The sequence below is a fragment of the Diabrotica virgifera genome, chromosome 6 (assembly GCF_917563875.1).
Source record: "Diabrotica virgifera virgifera chromosome 6, PGI_DIABVI_V3a".
Lineage (NCBI taxonomy): Eukaryota > Metazoa > Arthropoda > Insecta > Coleoptera > Chrysomelidae > Diabrotica > Diabrotica virgifera.
In genome coordinates, this window is record NC_065448.1 from 25,477,794 (window position 1) to 25,499,670 (window position 21,877).

A 21,877-nucleotide genomic window follows, 5' to 3' on the forward strand; every position below is an offset into this window, starting at 1 on the left:
ATGATCCTAAGGGGGGGTTACAACTACCTAAAAGGGGGGGGTTACAACTACTGGAAGGTCTCTGAGCGCTATGGTGTTAAGCGTATAGAGCTCAAAGTATATCCCAATGGGGGGGGTTACAACCCCCAAAACCCCCCCCTGGTTACGCCTATGCCGACGACTGCCATCTTCATATCTTATTAGGATGTAGTCTTAGTTTATTTGATTCCTTGTTCGTCCATCTGGGCTGCGCCATGTGTATAATCTTAGTGGATGATATAATATTGATATAACGTGTTTGTAATTGAGGGGGTTAGAAGTAAAAGGGTTTAAGTGCACTTTTTTTAAATTTCACTCTAAGTACAGATTCGCATACTTAAATTGTATTAGAACTTGGTGGTAAAACGATTTAAGCATATTTCGCCCTGCAGTCGCCATTATACCGGGTGTCCACTTATATTTTCCCCCATTTTAACTGCCTATAACTTCTAAACGGCTCAAGATAGAAATATGCGGTTTTCACTGAAATGTTTTATTTTAGTAAAAGTTTTGTCTGAATGGATGGAATTCTTTATATCGCTTTCAAATACGAAATAAAAAATGGCGGATTTTTGAAAAGAACTTTGTTGACTTTTTTTTAATAGAACACCCAGTATATTCTTTTGTAAATTGAAAGAAAGGTCATTCACCTATCTAGCGATATAAAGTTTTTCAAAATCGGTTGTCAAATCACTGAGTAATTAATTTTTAAAATGAGAGGCGCAACGTGGATATCACATACATAAATAACATAACTAAGCAAGTTGTGATTTCCACATTGCATCTCTCATTTTAAAAATTAATTGCTCAATCATTTGACAACCGATTTTAAAAAAATTTATATCGCTGGATATATACATGACCGTTTTTTCAAGTTTTTAGGTAAATGACCATTTTTTATATCGCTTTTAAATAAAAAATGGCGGATCTTTGAAAACAAAATACGTTGTTGACTTTTTTTATTAAAACACCCAGTATATTTTTTTGTGTCTTGAAAAAACGGTCATTTACCTATCCAGCCATATAAAATTTTTTAAAATCGGTTGCCAAATGACTGAGCAATTAATTTTTAAAATGAGAGATACAATGTGGAAATCACATAACATAATATCATTTTGCTCAGTTATGTTATTTAGGTATGTGATATTCACGTTGCACCCCTCATTTTAAAAATTAATTACTCAGTGATTTGACAACCGATTTTGAAAAACTTTATATCGCTGGATAGGTGAATGACCTTTCTTTTAATTTACAAAAAATATACTAGGTGTTCCATTAAAAAAAAGTCAACAAAGTTTTTTCAAAAATCCGCCATTTTTTATTTCGTATTTGAAAACGATATAAAAAATTCAATCCATTCAGACAAAACCTTTACTAAAATAAAACATTTCAGCGAAAACCGCATATTTCTATCTTGAACCGTTTAGAAGTTATAGGCAGTTAAAATGGGGGAAAATATAAGTGGACACCCGGTATTTAGTTCGCTGAAAACAATTGCAGTTTGCTTTGTTAGTAAATAGGTTTAACCGTGCGCTTGAACCGTTTTACCGTTGGTAAGAATAATAATATACCTTTATATTTTCATCACTTTATAGTACATTGTACACTAGTCAAATTTTAGTTTAATGACTCCTAGAATTTATAAAACTCAAACAACTTTGAAGCTGATTATCTCAGAACTATCAAAACTGCACTTAAACCCTTTTACGTCTGGCCCTCTCAATTGTAAGATGTTGTTCTACACATAACTCCACTAGACGGTCGCCATTCTCATTTCTCTGTCCCAGTCCGTTTTTGCCCAAAACACTCCTTCAATATTTTCGTTAGATGACCCCTCTTTGGCGTTAAAATCTAAAATTATGATGAGTTCACGATTCGGAATAGCGCGAACAGTTTCTTCTAGACGACCATAGAACCTGTCGATGTCTTGTTCTTGTGCAGCTGTTGTAGGAGCGTATACCTGGACAAGGTGTAGGGTATTGGTGGATATTCTCATTTTAAGGGATATTATCCTGTCATCAATAGTATTATATCCAATTACGCAGTCGTTAAGTTTAGAGGGTACAATTATTGCGACTCCATTTGTACTTTTGTTATCTGGGCCTGAAAAATAGACGACGTTGCCAGCAGTTGTTTTAAAATGCCCTTTACCTCTCCAGTGGGTTTCTGAGAGTCCCAGTACCGAAATATTGTGGTCTGTCATTTCTTTTTCAATTATGTGTAACTTTCCAGGGTTTTGGATCAGTCCCTGGACGTTCCATGTACAAACTCGCTGACATTTTCTTAAATGAAAATTTGGATTCAGTCGCACAATTTCTGCCAGGTGTCTGGTCCCTCACACCTTGGCAACCGGTAGCAAATTTCACATCATCCGACCCGGAACCGAGATGGCGCAGAGCGTGAGGAAAGACGATATACGGAAAGTAAATTCCCAACATCATATTGAAAAAACTTCGCAGAAAAACATACAATTGTAATAAAAAAATTTATTGTGTATAATACATTAGAAAAAAAAAATACAAAAACCTTTAAATAAAAATATTTATACACCCCTGTTTGGAAGATCCTTGACTTTGTAAATTCTAACTAGCCAATGCTCAGTTGTGTAGGCTTCTTCCAAAACGTCGAGTTCAAAATCTTTGTTACCAATTTCAGCACCGCGAACACGGTCATAACCTGGAGGTTTGCCACCTAAAAAATACACAATTCAATATATCAACATAAATATCATTAAATTAAGATGATATGATCAAATGAGATCATGATGAATGTATATAAGCTATAGACTCCCGAGGAAGGAAGCTGTTTGCACTTGAACACCCTGTTTGTGTGAGGAATTATCCCATTCTGGGTTTGGTTTTACAGTTGCTGGTGTGACTTCGCTGTTTTCACTACTCTTCTCCATTCTACTCTCTCTTTGATTGTCCTTCCTATATTTATATTTTCCATACTTCTTAAGTCTTCTTCCACATCGTGATGATGTATGATTATGTAATTTAGGAAAACCTACAGTTACATTAGCTAGCTGTCAGTGAGGGCAGACTGCAATTGCGCGCAGCGGTCAGGGTTCTCAACAGGGTGTCTAAGCCAATGGTGCAATTGCGCGCACGTCTTTAAAAAGGTATGCTGTGATTGCGCGCAAAGTCGTAAATTATAGTAAACGGAAGTTTAATTTACTTCTTATTCGTTTTGAACGGAAATTTTGCTAATTTTAAAAAATTAATATAATAACAAGTGAATACTACATTGAAATAGTTGTGATAAAAAAAAAACTAAATAGTGTTTCTTTTATAATTAATATTTATTGTATTAAATAATGTACATATGTAGAATTTAATTGGTTGGCTACTGGTTAATGGCTATGAAAAGATTCACAGGCGTTGGTAGTCCGTTCTCGACTTGGGCTACATGAAGCCCACATCTCTGGAGGAAATCTTGCAGATTCAGAAATGTAATTCTCCGTTAAATAATCGCAGAAGGACGTTATACGGGTATCGTTGGGGGCTTAAGCAATCAATTCTTCAACGAAGCATTCCGAAACATCGGTACTATCTAAATATATGAGGCCGAAAGACCAGCGTAACCATTTCCCCAACTCACTGTCCTTGTCGGAATACTCTCTTTTGAGTCCAATATTCTGTATTTTCCTCAGCCAAGTTTGGCTGATGTGGAATCTGCAGCCAGTTATCTTTAGCTGGGGCCAAACGTTTCGGCTTGCTTTGTGAATAGCTTCTTCGAAATCACACACAATTTCACTGGTATTTAATGTCAGATTCTTGCTATCACAAGCAGATATTACAGTTCTGAACACTTGCTCATAAGCTTCTGCCTTTTTATTTTTTATAAGTGCAAAAACTAATGGCACATAATGTCCATTACGAACCACGTGAATCGTGAATAACTGCGTGAAGAATTTTGTGCAGTAGTTGAAGGTCCCATCACAGAAAAACTTTGTTTCACTACACGAAAATTGTAAGTTTTTTTCACAACTGAATATTACTATTCCTAACTCCTTATTAAGGCTATGGGTACATTATTCACAAATATTTTACGTGTATCCCTACTTTTTCTGTCTTTACACGGCAAATTACGTGTAGTAAAATTCACACTGGTATGGATATGTAAACATTACTAGAATGTCATTCTACTTGAAAATGTCATTATTAATTTAAAGAGATGGCTTTTGAATGTTCTTGGATAACTGTTATTTTTATAATTGCCAATTATTAATTCATTTAATAAATGTGATAATTTTTTCACTAACTATGTATTCAGTGATTGTAATAATTTATTTGTACAACAAAAACTAATACTCAATCGAGAAAAGAGGAAAAGTGTTAAAGTGATTTTTTAATAATATATTGTTATGGAACGCTTACAATTTTGAACATCTTTAACAACAAAATACTTGGATCACAGAATATATTATCCTGATGTATTTTCTGCTTGGATCTTCCACAAATAATACATAATAAATAACTTTTTATTAAGTTCACGTCTTAAATCAATTATTTATCAAATACACTATATATCAATAATATTTAATCAATAACTGAATGTATTCCCGATGCAATGTCAAATATTTAAAATTGTCACTGATTGTCAGTGTCTGACTGACAATATTATATTCGGCTGAGGGCGTTGTAAGACAAAGATAGATTTGGAAAATATTATCACGGCATTGTGTTCATTTTTTTCGAATCCTGAAAAAACCAATAAATATTTTTGAAAAATTTAAATGCAGAATGAAAGACTAAATTATTACCGAGGGCCGAAAGTCCCTTCGAATAAATAAAAAGTTTATTTTGAATGAGATATTTGAAATTAAAAATCACACCAAATTTTCTCTTAGTTTTTCACCCCTGTAACTTATTACAATAAACATTATAGAAGTTCTCAGGGACTTTCGGCCCTCGCTAATAACATAATCTTCAATTCTGCGTTTAAATTTTTCAAAAATACTTATTAGTTTTTTCAGGATTCGAAAAAAATGAATCCCCATTTGAATAGCATTGCAGCCGAAAATACGTACCGATCCTCTTAAACGAAAGCAGGAAGTCTTCATTTATTGAAGTTTTAATTTCAATTGTAGCCAAAGCGTCGAAAACATCGTCCAAATTTTTGGGAAGTGGTGGAAGTAATTTTCTTCGAGATCGGTAAATGCTATCCCGAATGTTTGCTCGGTCTTGAGTTGTTGCCGAAAGAACCGCCAAAGAATAAAATAACATAGGTATATCTATGAAATCTTTATTAGACGAGGATACCCTATTATAATATAAGTCTCACGCAATAAATTGCTAACAAAATTAGATCAGTTTGGAATTTCCAATAACTTTCAAATATTACTGAAATCATATTTAACTGATAGGAGTTTGTTCGTAGAATATCAAGGCTTTCGATCTTTTCGTTTTGTTGCCACGTCTGGAGTACCTCAGGGGTCAAATCTGGGTCCCTTATTATTTCTCCTTTTTGTTAATGATATCTGCTCCATCGTAGACTCTGAAACACTGTTGTACGCGGACGATATGAAAATATTTCGCAAAATTAACCATATTTCCGACTGCGTTAAACTTCAACAGGATATCTCTGCCATTAATGAATGGTGTTTCGATAATCAACTATCCTTAAATATAAAGAAATGTAAAGTAATGTCCTATACCCGAAAGATCTATAACATACATTTCGATTATAAGGTCAACAACATTTTACTGTCTTTTACCTCAGAGTTTAAAGATCTTGGTGTTATATTTGACAGTTAATTAACATTCTCAACTCATATTAATACCGTGGTCTCTAAAGCAACCAAATCTTTAGGATATATTATTAGAAGCTGCAGAGATGTAACGTCTGTGGAAGCTTTGCGTAGTTTATATTTTGGACTAGTTAGTAGTAAACTTAATTACTGCAGCGTGGTATGGAATCCTAATCATGCAGAACTTGTCTCTAATCTTGAATCTGTTCAAAAAAGATTCTTAAGATATTGTTACCTCAAAAAATATAACAGATATCCGGTTAGAGGCTATAGCTATAATTTACTCCTTTCTGAGTTTGGATTCCATTCACTGCGTAAGCAGCGTGAAATAAACGGCCTAATATTCATCTTCAAAATTGTCAATTGCCTAATTAATAGCGATGTTTTGCTTAGTCTTGTAGACTTTAATGTACCACGAGCTGTGTCACGTTCAGGTGTAACTTTTCATATTTCGGTGCCTAATTCGCAACATAATTTCTATTGTCCGATAAAAAGTATGTGCAGAAGTGTCAATAACTTAAGATCTGTGGACATTTTTTTTCTTAGTTTTAACATCTTTAAACGCGAAATACGCAATAGCTTATCGAATTGATGCCATGTTATTTTTCTTTATTAAGGTCTTTGTTTATTATTGTGTATGTGTATTAACAACAGAAACATTTTTGGTTATTCTTTATTTTATTTTATATTTTGTCATCAAGTGTTCAGTCAATGTATGTAGTTTTCTTATGTACACCTTTATGGGTTTATACCTGGTGGATGTATATTTCAATAAATAAATAAATAAATAAATAAATAATATTGATTAATTAATTAAAAAATTAAGATATTATATATATTATATATTATACAGTACAATTTTCAAAGGAGGAAGAAACCTTCGGTCCAAACCTAACTTTCGGGTATTAGAGTGTAGAGTACCCCAGGAGGTATTTGACCGCTGCGCGTAATCACAATATACCGTTTTGTTTACCTGCCTTAATCCTTCCGTTGCGCGCAATCACAGCAACCCTCTTAAAGGTAAATTTCAGTACCCCAGGAGGTATTTGACCGCTGCGCGCAATCACAACCCACCCGTCAGTGACCTACTAGAGAATTCGATCAGACCTCAAAGTAAACAACGCTCGCCTACCTATTCAGGTACAGGGGTTCTACGGTCGCCTCGATGTCTCAAAAACAATTCTATTTATTCCAAACAAAACCATGGAAATTTCTGGTGAAGTCGAGAATGCAGAGCCGGGGCATTTATATAGAGAATTCTTATTCTAAGATTCAGTCAGAATAATAAATTGATATTGTTTGTGCTGTTTTAAGTCGGGTTTTGTAATAAATGTATTTATTATACAAATTATGTTTTAGTGTATATACACACAACCAAACTTATATGGAATCATCTGATATTTCTTATTATTTCGTCTAAATTAAAAAAAAAACGAACTCACGAAGTCAAACAATATTTATTTTAAAGCAATTTAGTCACAAATACATAACAATAGGGAACTTGCATAAAATTTTAAATTCGAAAAAAATGGTATAAATCACAACAGAACATAATTTAGAACCTGTATCAAAGATAAAAAAGTTTGTTTGTCTTTCGTTTGGCCCCTAAAGACGACTAAAAATTCAACTTATACCAGCCACCCCAAAACGCGTCGTGACGTCACGGGGTTGTATGTTTACATTCTACACCAACTGTATATATAATTTTAAATTAGACATTATAAACGTCAGTAAAAAATACAGTTATGTGACGTTAAAAGTGTTTTTGATCGTTTGAACTATTCATAGAAAATTTGTACTTTTAAAAAATGGATTTATTTTCAATAGTAAACCTTCTTTCCTTTCCTTCAAAAACTGTATCAAACTCCAATCTCAACAAACTGGTATATATTATTACAACGACATACGATAAATGTCATTAGAATATATAGCGATACGCTTTAATTACTATTTACGTAAGGAGAATGCCGGAGAATAGAATACCAAGACAAACCCTCGAATGGCAACCAAGAGGAAGGCGCAGATCAGGAAGACCTAGAAGAAGTTGGAGAGAAGGAGTTGATAGAGAAATCAGGGACAGAGAACTCGAGGACGATCTATGGAATAACAGAGCGAGATGGAGATTGGAAATCGGAAGACGTCGAAGAACGTTGTAAACCGATATTATATATTATATATATTTAATTACTATTTTTGCTAATTTTAATTTTAATATTTTTTCTCAAAACGAAATAATATGGGTCATATAAAGTCACCGTTAATATACAAACCAGACGCTAAGAAAGACATGGTTTTAAAAACGAATGCATGTCCCAAAGTGAGTTGTTGACATAATGGTCTGATATGGTAATTAATTTATGGGGACTTCAGTTTGTTAAACTGACACTCCAAAACCATATGGTCAGGGGATGCATTTCGTTTCGTAAAACCATGTCTTTCTTAGCGTCTGGTTTGTATATTTACGGTGACTTTATATGACCCATATTATTTCGTTTTGAGAAAAAATATTAAAATTAAAATTAGCAAAAATAGTAATTAAAGCGTATCGCTATAAATATAAATAGTTTTCTTTTATTCCCCGACGACGAGCTGACCAAATACCCAAGTAGGTGGAGGCCAATAAACTAAGAGGAAGAAGAAGAATATACGTAAATATAACCATAAACGGAACCACATAGTTAAACTATAATTCCTAAATCATAATTCCTAAATATACAGAATCAAATCATTTAAATAATATTTTAGTAAAATCTATACTGAGCGACTTTGTGGATTACACAGTAATTTATACAGACGGTTCTAAAAATCAAACAGGAGTAGGATGTGCTATGTATGTGCAAAATACCCATCAACATAATAATTACAAATTATCTAGTATTAGTAGTATTTTTACAGCTGAGATTATAGCCATCGAAAAAGCTCTAGAATGGATCAAAGATTGAATATATATTGAAAAAGCTGTGATAATAACAGACTCCAGATCTGCAATATATGCAATTGAAAATACTGATTTTAGTTCATACAAATCAAAAATTTTATGTAATATAAAAAATAATTTGTCTAAAGTGAAAGTAGTATTTATATGGACAAAAGGGCATGCCGGTATACTGGGTAATGAGAAAATGGATGAGTTGGCCAAAGATGCAATAAAAAAAGGTGAGATACTAACTCACATCTTATCGACAGATGCAATAAATGACGTCAAAGTTAGAATAAATAAAATATGGAAAAAAGAATGGAAAAATATTGCAAGCATGTCAAAAAATTTATATTTTTCTTTACATCAAGAACTTCCTCCGCCACCTGAATACATATTTAAATATAACCTGCCAAAGCAAGATATTTCTACTATCGTCAGATTAAAAACTCGACACGGGAAATATGAGGGACATCTGCACAAATTAGGAATAATTAATTCATCAGTCTGTTTTTGTGATAATGTTTCGATTAGAGATTTAAACCATATTTTCTTGGAATGCAAAATTAACGAGAGATATATAAATCAATTATATTACAATTTACGACAAACACAAGTTCATTTTCCAATTAGTATAGAATATCTACTAAGTTGTCATAAAATGGAAATATTTAAATTACTCATAACCTACTTGAAAGAAACAAATATAATCATTTAAGTGAAATACGTATAAATATAACAAAACTAATAAATTGAGGTAAAAATAAAATAAAAATCTGTGGCTAACGGACTCGCATCCAAGCCATTTTTTTTCACACATACATACATACATAGTTAAACTCTGTGACGTCACGGGTAGTTTGAACTATTTTAAGATAAAAAAGACTTTAAATTTGTACTTCTAAGTTATTATGAGTTTTTGAAGCATGAAATTTTGGAAATCTCATTTTTATACAAAACTGAACATTATTATGTAATAAAAAAATGTGCAAGTTCCCTATTAAATAAAACAATAAACTATCTAAATAACAAATTGAAACTAGTTGTTTTAAGGTCAATAGCATTAAAAATTTCAATGTAAAACGAATAATGTTTAAATTGTTTTTATTTATTTCAGTTTTTTTGGTAGTCAGTGTTACCACCTCTAGTCCGTATGCAAGCTTCAATTTGCATGGGCACGCTCCTAATCAAATTATCAACATTTTTTTGTGGTAGGTTGCTCCATTCTTCAACAGCAGGTTGTACTAGCCGTGCAATGTTCTGTGGATTATCCTCGCGAGCTCTAATTTTTCTTTTAAGCATATCCCACAAATACTCTATAGGGTTAAGCTCGGGTGAGCAAGCAGGCCACTAAAAACAAGGGATATCTTCTGCTTTAGTGAAGCCTCTAGTCACTCTAATGGTACGTGGATCTCGATTATCACACATGAAAATTAAATTTTCTCCTGTCACACCTTTCCAGAGCCCAACTACAGGTTATCAACATACCTGTGAGCAGTTAAAGTTGATTGGATGAAAATTAAAGGAGTTTTTGTACGGATCACAATGCCTCTCCTGAACATTACACTTTCCCTTTTATATATGTGAACAGATCTGACAGTTTTCGTCCTTGCTTGTCTTCCTCGACCTCTAAGTACACGATTTCGTGGGTCATCTGATTTTACACAAATCCTGGCTTTTTCTGGAAATATCACATTTTGTCAATTCCCATTGTTCCATTTTTGGTGGTGAAGACACCAATTTAGACGATCAATCTTGTGCTGCCTGGATAACTGGGGAACCCATAACTGTCTCCTGCTGTATACTTCTTGGCATAAACTTCTCTTCATGTCGTTTCAATTCAAAGTGTTACTGTTTGAATTGCTGCTCCAAAGGCAGCTCCAAAGCTGCCTTTGGAGCTGCAGGTGAGAAATGGTTGGGTGTCTTCCAGCTGATTGGACAATTAAACGATCGTGGTGAGCCATTATTACTTTTTGACGATTTTCCCTTGCTTTATTTTTGAGCTTTCCTAATTCCTGCTACCTACCATAGGTTTTGAGCAGAACGCCCTGTGTTACGCCTAGCTCTGCAGCTATGTCCCTCTGAGATCATTTCTTGCTTCACAAGGCCAACTTGCTTCCCCGTTGTAAGTCCTATAACCCCACATAAGGCATATTTTCGTTTTTAAACGCAAAAGTTAGTTTATTTATTTTCGTTCAATTTGCAACTCAAGCAAATAACCTATACCGTACCGAGCTGTACTATCTGATTGTCTTATCGATTTGTTTATTTTCAATAAAAACCTTTATTCTTCGCAACAATAACAAGTTTTTTCAAAAGAAATAAATATTACTTTGAAATGCATGGTAATTCCATATAAGTTTGGTTGTGTGTAGTGTTACGTATAAATAAATTAAAATAAGTGTTAAAAGACTCTAATAAATTAAAAATGAATTAAAGATTAAATCATTACACTACCTTCGGTGTACACTTGGCCAAATCGATAGTAGCACATTTTGTACATAAGACAATTTAATAGCGTTTGTGATCCCTCTTTGTCCACTCTGAATTCGCCGCTAGGAGAATAGTAATCCCATTCTTTGATGTGTGCTCCTCTATCCGTACTTCCACCTAAAACAGATTTAAAACTTGAAAAAATATACTAACTAAATATACATGTAGAATTGTAAATAGTTTACCTTATATTTTAAATTCCCCTGTATATCAGTTTTCTTAATTAGTACGCGAACGGGATAAGAGTCTCACACGTATGGACCTACGTTGGCACAGATGGGTGGAACGAATTGGGATTACTACGGTAGCCGGTCCGATATACTGCTAACGTTGATTCTTTAAGGACTAATTAAGTAAGGATAACATTCGCAACTTTGAACTAATTTTAATAGTTTGGTTCTCATGGGAAAACGGAAAAATGAGATTAGATGTATTTAAGTGAATTTGTTTTAGCGTGGGGGTGGTATAGTCAGTCGATTTTTAGTTTCGAAGAAAAGAGACATGTATTTGGGACAAACGAAAAGACGAAGTTTAATACTAGTGTAGGAAACAGAGGTTGAACCTTGCAAAATGGACATAAGTCCGGTTTTATTTTTTTTCTGTTATATCAAGGGGTGGTTATTATAAGACTTTTTCTGAAAAAATTTCGCCCCGGAACCCCCCTTTTCACCCCTTTAAAGGGGGTAATACACGCATTTTCCTACTTTATCTGTCTTTACACGGCAAATTACGTGTAGTAAAATTCTCACTGGTATGGAAACTGCAGATGTAAACATTAGGTTGACAGTGACATTGTCATTAGAAAGGTAGAGATGGCTATTTCGGTTTCGTTCAGTTTTTGAATGTTCTTGGATAACCTTTACTTGTGTAAATGATAGGATTATTTTTTCACTAATTATGTATTCAGTGGTTACCATTATTTATATACTATACAAATAGTCGAAAAAGAACAAAAGTTTATTAGCGGAAACAGAAGACCAACTTAAGATATGGATGAACATATTATCAGAAGAAAGTCACAGGCTGTTAAAGTCATTCTTCAGAGTTCCCAAAGCTTCATATACCTGAGCAGAGAGCTAAATACTCAACTAGACCACTGAAAAGAAATCATAAGACGCATTGAAATAGCAAAGTCTGCCTTGCAGAATATTTTTGAAAAATTTTAACACAAAATGAAAGATTACATTATTACCGAGGACCGAAGTCCCTGAACACGACTATAATGTTTATTTTAATAAGTTACAAAGGTGAAAAAGAAGAGAAAATTCAGAAGAAACTTTTTGTTTATGTTAAGGGACTTTCGACCCTCGGTAATTATGTAATCTTTCATTCTGCGTTTCAATTTTTCAAAAGTGTTTATTGATTTCTCAGCATTTGAAAAAAAATGAGAATGTATTTAAAAGACATTGGACCGAAATGTTGCGCCTACGCTCTTAAAATATTTTTTTTGATAACAATCATAATACTAGAAATAAAATAAGTTTAATAAAATTCATAGCATCATAACTTGAACCACCATACCAAGATTTGAGTTGTGCCACTCTTGCATGCAGGCGACGAAATAGCATTTTGTAAATAAAAAGTCAATATTTATTAAAATAATGTAGTATCTCAAAAATGCGCTTTGGTAATGAGGAAATTAAAAGACTTGGAATATGAATTGATCAATTATCTTCCTTAGCTACATTCGCCAGATTGGTCCTTTAAAAATTTTGACTATTGTCTGTCCCACCTTGACTTTACAGTGCACGAACATACGGCAACACAATCCTTATGAGAGTTTTTAGCGCGGCGATGCCGACTTTCTTCAAAAGAATTTTCAATCGGACATTACCAAGGTCCTAAAAATGTAGGTCCCTAAAAATGTTAAATTAAAACTAACCCGTTACAGTCAAGTAATACAATATTTTTTATTGTTTTTTTGTGGGTGATAGTCATTTTCCAAAAGTAATAGACAGTTCTGAAATAATGTCAAGAAAAATATAAAATAGATTGTCAGTCAAGTTTAAGTAAAGTTTTATATTGTCCTACCAAGTCCTACAGTTGAGAATAAATAAAGTATAATACGGTATAATTGTTGATGGTCAGTTCACCTAAATTAAATTATAACAAAGAATATTAAATAAGCTTAAAATTATTACTGATAACATTGTATTGAATAACCCATTGCTTATTTGGATAATTTGGATCCTAATTGCAGTTTTTTGTAGTTCTTAATGACTGATTTCCAAGATGAAATTAATGTCATTTTAACGTGTTTACACCCTACGACAGTGGCAGTGAAAGTGAGGAAGACGGGATTATAGAAAGAAGTAAAATATATAGTTTAAATGTATTTTAATTATTTCTGTAGGTACCTACGTGTTGATTAAGGTTTAACATATTTATGCGCTTAAATACATTATTATATAAATGTTTTATACAAAATTATTTTTATTTTGTTCACATTAAGGTATTTTTCGAAAAAAAAATGTTTTAGAACCCCTGACAGCCACAAAATGTCAATAATTTTAATTCCTAAGTTATTAAGAAAAAAGTATGTTTGCTTAAAACCTGTTTCTGATAAAATTTGGCATCACTGTTGGTCATAAGAACCTGTACTGTAAAGTCAAGGTGGGACGCACATTAGAAATGAACTAAAAGTCAGCTATACGAAAACATTAATGCATGATTTCAATATTGCCAACTTAATCTGGGATGAAACCACGACAGGAAGAAAGCTCTTAGGATGTCCACGAATACGATGAAGAGATAATTATATCATCAGATTAAGAACAATGGAGCTACACACTGACCCAACCATCATGGACGACCGTTCGAGATGTGCAGTCAGCCAAGACCCACCCCGGGTTGTGCTACGAGAAGAAGAAGATTGTTTCAAAAAGATGGATAGCGTTTATTACTAAATAGCAAACTAAAATTTAAATTACTATTTTAGGTAATTTATTGCATAGTTACCTATTCGCACCATCCACAAGAATTTATTAATATCGTCTGAAGAATAACCAGTCAGGCCTCCAAATATAACCAAAACATAATCGACGTCGAGTTCTTTCATAATTTCGTAGGCTTTTTCCTCGGTACTAGCCATAGCCTGACCAACTCTGCTGATGTGAGTATTGTTCCAAGTGTTATTATCCACAAGAATTGTCCGATTCGCCATGGCTGTTATCTGGTATCCGTAATCCCACCATGACATGATTCGAGCATCCTCTGGAGTGTTCATTTTTAACCTAAAACAGAGATTTACCAATGTAAAAATGGGTATACAAATTGACATTATGATGACTGTCCAAAAACTTACAAGGTCAAACTGGCAGAACCTTTGACAAACGTAAAGCAGAACACAAAATGGCTTTGAATAATAGAAAAACAGGTATGTACGCACTTCACCTTCTAGATTAGATGATAATTATTGTTTTAATGATCAGTTTCAAATTCTTCATATTCAAAATAAATACCTTAAGCTATCTTTATTAGAATCTGTGGAAATTAATAAATTAAAAAATACAGATACAGTAGACTCCCTCTATAACGAGAACTGAAATGGCGGACTAATTACCTCGTTATAAGCGGATCTCGTTATATCAGACAACAATAATATTGTGCATACATATGAATATATAGATTTCTAAAGCATTAACTTCTTATAGTAACGCCATTCGGAGCAATATAAGATGCTTCGCCATCATAAATTGTAAATTTCCTACAATATTCAATATCGGTACATAGATAAACAGAAGTTTATTATATGTGGTGGATTTTATTACAGCACTGGCCTCAATAACCACACAGATGTTGGGGATTTCTGTATACAGGCAGTTGGGGTATTTATTTATAGCCATTACTGCGCTAAAAACAGGTAGAGAAACATATTCTTCGATTTCATTTTTCCTCGTTCTAACCAAATATGCCTCGTTATAGAGGTGTTACAGTTCAATAGGAATTTCATGGGACATCTAGTGTACCTCGTTATAAGCGAAATCTCGTAATAACCGTGTTCGTTATAGAGAGAGTCTACTGTATAATTCTGAACGACCAACTTGAGAAAAACAGCTCCCCACTCCTCAATCTATTCAGTTGGAGACTTTAAAGCGCAGAAATATAGTAAAATACATCACTTGGAAAAGGCACTGTGCCGAAACAGCTGTAGTGACTTCTTCTTTTGGCATCATAACCCTGGATGGGTCTTTGCCTGTCTGGCTATGTCCTTCCATTCAGACCTGTCTTGTGCTCTTCTTCTCCACTGTTTTATGTTCATGGTTTTCAGGTCATCTTCCACGTCATCCAACCATCTCGTTCTGAGCCTTGCTATTTTTCGCCTTCCTAATTGGCTTCCATTATAATAGTTTCTTGTTGTTTTTGCATCGTGTTGTCTCTCTGCATGACCCAGCCATGACAGTCTTTGAAGTTTCACAAATCTTACAACCGTAGTCATATTTACTAATAATAAATTTTGTGGAAGTATGTATTGAAAACAAAAGTTTTCAGCGTTTTACTGTTACATAACATGAATTTCCATTAAGTAATGGTTGAATCCATCAATTAATGTAAAAACCAATTAGAAATTATAGACCAATAATATAAGCCATGCTTTTGTGTATAAACGATCTCTTAAGGTCGTGGCAGATTATCATGCACTCATCGTTTCTGGCACGTAGCGTAGTCTCCGAAAAACCTGATTTTACAAAGTGTCTGATACGATACGTTCCGAACAGTGTGAACTGTTCATATTTAAAACCATTAAAATCAATATTTTTCGGAAACTAAACGCTACTTGCTGGAAACGATGCGTGCATGATAATCTGCCGCGGCCTTTATACTCTTATGCGCATCTTTAAATGATTTCTGTGTTTGCCCAATGTAATTTCTTTGTACAGTTTCTGCATGTGATTTTGTCAATTGTGCTTTCTAAACATTTAGATGTATACGTAACTGAAAAAGGTTTTGTTATTGCAATAACCAGTGTCAAAAGTTGACTACTAAACTGAATTCGATTAGCCGAGATTCATTTTGACACATTCGGAATAGGAAACATACAGCACAAAAATTCCCAACCTCACACTATTAACTGCTCAAATCAACTTAATCTTTCCAAAAAAAAGAAGAATTATTGGAAATAGTGGGAGTGTACACTAAACCCATAAAATTTTGTGGAATTTATTTCTATATATTATGTAAAATTTTTATTTTGAACAATAAATAATTTTCTCATTTGTTATCAATACATTACAATGGTGTAAATAAATAATTATTGAAATGAATGTCTACTCGATTCAAGTTCCCTGTTAGCCCAGATATGACAATATCAAAAGGGACCGCTAGGAAAATATTCCAATATGCGGTTCAGAGAACCTGTATGAAACAAGTCTTTGTACTCTAATACAGAGTATGGCATTAGTAAAATTAGAAAAAATACGGTTTCGTTTTGATTTAAATCTGTCACCTGCCATCCCACGATAGCGCTATCTCTAGGTCTACCTGTTGTCAAGGAGGCTCTGCAGGAGACAAATTTACACCAAAACGTCCGTAGTTCTCGGTACAAAATAAAACTATTTATACCGTAGTATGGTCATATCTGGGTTAAGAGGGAACTTGAATCAAGTCGACATTCGTTTCATTTATTCCCCGTTAGAGGGCGTTCTAACCATACTACGGTATTCAATAGTTTTATTTTGTACCGAGAGCTACGGACGTTTTGGTGTAAATTTGTCTTTTGCAGAGCCTCCTTGACAACACGTAGACCTAGAAGAAGTGCTATCGGAGGATGGCAGGAGACAGATTTAAATCGAAACGAAACCGTATATTTTTTAATTTTACTAATGCCATACTCTGTATTAGAGTACAAAGACTCGTTTCATACAGGTTCTCTGAACCGCATATTGGAATATTTTCCTAGCGGTGCCTTTGATATTGTCATATCTGGGTTAACAGGGAACTTGAATCGAGTCGACATTCATTTCACTTATTTCCCGTTAGAGGGCGTTCTAACCATACTACGGTATAAATAATTTTATTTTGTACCGAGAACTACAGTTGAGTCCGCGAGTCTTTACCCGTGCGTCATCATTTAAAGCATACGAAATCAGTCGGAAATCTATTTCACGCAACAACAACTGACAGAAAGTGGCTACTGTTCCGATTACGGGTTTTATTATAAAATTTGATGTTATCAAATATATAAAATGTCAAATGTAAGTTTTGCTTCAAAATTTTTGTGCAGAATTACAGCTACATTTGAAGTAGCTTAATAAATTATTTTATTATTATTGATTAATAAGTAAATAAACAATTTATAAAAAAATTCAATAACATATTTTATTTTTGTTATTTTATTCACTTTGACGGAAATCTAAACACATTCATTTCTTTACTGTGTGAATGACGTTAGCTTTGTATGTTTTAAATATTAATTGCCAAAATATAATTATTTACCTTAAAATTTCAATGTCCAATATAAAATTAGTTGTGGAAACAACTGTTTGTGTAACATAAAGAAACTTCAAAACGCAAAAATTCGACAAAAACCGCAAAAAATTCAACTGACTGACAGCCACAAAAGTAAACAAAGCAGAAACGTCAACAAATTGTGCTTAAAAAACATACCAAAATGAAAACATACCGAATCATCTTTTTTTGTACCTATCTCTTTTCAATGCACTTAGTCTAGATGGTTCATAAAAATAACATGTGTTTTTACTTAATAACAAACGGCAGCTGGTTTGTCATGAGTTTCATGCGTGGAAGAGAATGATGCTAGATAAAAAGTATGTGTTTTATCTCGCCAGGTATTAATGACGCACGGGTAAAGACTCGCGAACTCAACTGTACGGACCTTTTTGGTGTAAATTTGTCTTGTGCAGAGCCTCCTTGACAACAGGTAGACCTAGACATCGCGCTATCGTGGGATGGCAGGAGACAGATTTAAATCAAAACGAAACCGTATATTTTCTAATTTTAAATAATTATTGATTGACGTAAGGTTTATGTTATTTATGTCTTTTTACTATTAACAATACTGGTTATGAGCAGGTATATTTGGTTGTGTAGTAATTTCCAGTCACGTCTAGCAACCTAACTTTCCAAAAAAATTACCAACGTCACTAGACAGTTTTGTCTCGGCCTCGGCTGAGCGAATTCAGTATATTAGTTTTAACGAATTTTCAAAGTATTTTAATCTATTGTTGTAACAGGTATCCTTTGACAGAGTATAGGTGGCAGACTATACAGTCCTTTTTTTGGTCACTTTATGGCCATAATTAGGCCTTTATACACAAGTAATAGGGAGTTTTGTATATAAATAACAAATAACTTACCAATAATAAGCCTCCCTGAAGTCATCAAAGATGATTCTGCCTCCATCGTGAGATCTAGCGCTAAGAACTATGCTAGGTGAACTATAAGCTTCAGAAGTGACCCAAGTGCAGTGGAATGTGTAAGATATTAACAGGACGGTAATGACGACGACAAACATCGACGATGTTTCATTCTTAAAAGTAGAGTTTGCCTCAACTTTCTTATATTTTTTATTTTCAACTGGTTTTGTTCCTTCGATATTTCTCATGAACTTTGAAAGTAAATGTGACACGGCGATGCCGCTTAAAATACACATAACTGGGGCTAGGACAAGCATCAAACGAACCATAACACCCTGAAAAATTTCAAATATGTATGTACATGACGATACTGAAGTAAGGAAAAAAATTTAAAAATACAAATAAATTAATGTTGTGAAGCTATTTCCTTGTGGAATTTTTATAATTAACTATTTAGATGGGAAATAAGCCACAATTAAATTGAAAAAAATAATTTTATTGACGTTTCGACGCCCAAATCGGGTGCCGTTGTCAAAATACAAAATAGTATCATACTAAATGAAACAAAAATGTTGTTGCTTAGTAAAAACTTTTTCTAATAATTTATTTGATCTGACTCATTTATATCGGCAATTCAGACATATATTATACATTTTAAAGTAGATGACTTTAAAATGATATTGCCAATATTTATGAGTTGCATTTCTGGGGCGACTTTACTGAAAGATAGTTCATTCGATTACATGAAATCAACCCCAACTCAAGAATATCCGCCACAAAGAAATCATAGCATGTGATCTGTCTTTAAAAAGACAACCAAGTGCAACGGTGACAGTAAAATTCTCGCGTTAGACATTCCATAGTAAATCACGAGGGAAACCAGGAAAAAACCTCGTAATACTATCCCGACATCGTAAGTATTTGGTCTTACATTTAGTTTACTCTCAAAACTAATTCCAAACTCTGACTTTAATATATAATATATATGTTGTTTAAATTATAAATAATATTAATAATACATAGATATATAATAATACTAAAATATAAAATATGTACTAACTCGATATGTTATTGACTTACTAATCGTGGTATTTTCTTTCTATTGACTTCCTCTTTAGAAGCGGCTCTAATTATGCTAAATGAAACCAATTGTGGCGTAAATTCCTCGGTAGAATGCAGTAGGATGTGGTTACCCATACTGAAAGAGGAAGTCAATAAAAAGAAAATACCACGAATAATAAGTCAAAGTTGGTACATATTTTATATTTTAGTATTACTTATATATCTATGTATTATTAATATTATTTATAATTTAAACAACATATAGATTATATATTAAAGTCAGAAATTTGGTATTAGTTTTGAGAGTAAACTAAATGTAAGACCAAATATTTACGATGTCGGGATAGTATCACGAGGTTTTTTCCTGGTTTTCCCTCGTGATTTACTATGGAATCTCTAACGCGAGAATTTTACTGTCACCGTTACATTTGGTTGTCTTTTTAAAGACAGATCATATGCTATGATTTCTTTGTGGCGGATATTCTTGAGTTGGGGTTGATTTCATGAAATCGAATGAACTATCTTTCAGTAAAGTCGTACCAGCAAGGCAACTCATAAATATTGGCAATATCATTTTAAAGTCTTCTACTTTAAACTGTATAATATATGTCTGAATTGCCGATATAAATGACTTATATTAAATAAATTAGAAGAATTTTTTACTAAGCAACAACATTTTTGTTTAATTTAGTAGTATTTTGTATTTTGAGAGCGACACCCGATTTGGGCGTCGAAACGTTAATAAAATTATTTTTTTCAATTTAATTGTAGCTTATTTCCCATCTAAATAGTCAATTACAAATAAATTAGGAAATTATATTGCATATACAATAGGGACGAATTTAAACCTGACTATGATTGCAATATCATCAGCATATCCTAAACCTGAATAAGTACAATAATTATCCTAATCTGTAAACAGCGTAACTCCACAATTCTCTGAAAATGAGTTATTACCGCCATCTGTTTCAAAAAGTCCCTACTTATGGTTTAAAAAAGACACACATGCTATTTTTACCAGATGAGTAAACAGCGACCTCTTCGTATACACTGTATCTCCCTTGCCGCCAAATTTAGTACGAAAAATATGTAACTACCTAGTTTGTCACACCACACGACTGATCTATCACTGTTCAGAATATGATATTTTCAAGAAAAAGTTGGTGGTAAGTAATATTAAATACTTATTAAACAATATACAAATGTTAGTGATATGTGTTTATACAGGGTGAGTGGTGAGGAACGCGTCAAACTTTAAGACTGTATAATATACGTAATAATAATTAAAAATAACATGTTGTTATTCGATTTTCATTTGTTTCCGAGATACGGGGTGTTAAAATTTTTCTTACAAACTGACAATTTATTTATTGCTCTAAAACCGGTTGAGGTGTGCAAATGAAATTTGGTGGGTTTTATGACATAGTTATTACGCATTTTTTGACACACAATTAACAATTTTATATTCACTATGGGCGCGCGTAGGGGTAATGGTCTGAAATTTTTTAGAAAAAAAAAATAGTACGCCACTGAGATATATCAAATTAAAAATTATTTTTGAATTCCTTGTTCAATTTCTGACAAACAATCTATCTTCCCGTTTGTTCATACGACGCTTCGTTTTCATGCAAAAAATTAAATATCTTAACGCTTACAAAAAAGTATTCGAAATAAGTTTCTACACATTCATATAGAAACTTGATCGAAAACTTTGACTATTACGCTTACGCGCGCCAATGGTGAATATAAAATTCTTAATTGTATGTCAGAAAATGCGCAATAACTACGTCTTAAAACCCACCAAATTTCATTTGCACAACTCAAGCGATTTTAGAGCAATAAAGAAATCGTCAGTTTGTAAGAAAAATTTTAACAACCTGTATCTCGGAAACAAATAAAAATCGAATAACAACATGTGAGTTATTTTTAATTATTATTATTATTTAAGTTTGGCGCGTTCCTCAGCACTCACCCTGTATAAAATATTTTCGATTTATCATCATATCTTTTAAAATGGGAGATACGTAGTATTCACATTAGTCATATTTAGAGATACAGTTTTGTGTCTCCTGTAAAATTTGGATAAATGGAGTTATGCAGTTTACACATTAGGTCTACGATATGTTAGTCTATTATGAATGATGAGACCTGAATAAATACAATACATCTATTATTCTATAATTCTGTGCTCATGTGAATGATTAAAATAAAAGGTGATAAAATACCTGCAACGAAAACCTGACAATAATGTAATTTCCATGCATGCATTTTATGAGAAGAAATTCGTCCTTATAAGTCGTAGTAAATTTGTCCCATATA

The 21,877-nt window shown here is 33.1% G+C and overlaps 1 protein-coding gene across 1 annotated transcript in view; it reads right to left on the reverse strand.

Moving 5' to 3' along the window:
• Positions 1-2,489: 2,489 nt before the first annotated feature.
• Positions 2,490-21,877, reverse strand: part of LOC114326994 (dolichyl-diphosphooligosaccharide--protein glycosyltransferase subunit STT3A) — a 28,230-nt gene continuing 8,842 nt past the window's right edge. The window contains exons 6-9 of the mRNA XM_050654871.1: positions 18,497-18,831; positions 14,139-14,413; positions 11,145-11,297; positions 2,490-2,709 (exon numbers count right to left, since the gene is read on the reverse strand). Coding sequence (XP_050510828.1) covers positions 2,561-2,709; positions 11,145-11,297; positions 14,139-14,413; positions 18,497-18,831 — 912 coding nt within the window. The 3' untranslated portion in view covers positions 2,490-2,560. The remainder of the gene's footprint in view (positions 2,710-11,144; positions 11,298-14,138; positions 14,414-18,496; positions 18,832-21,877) is intronic.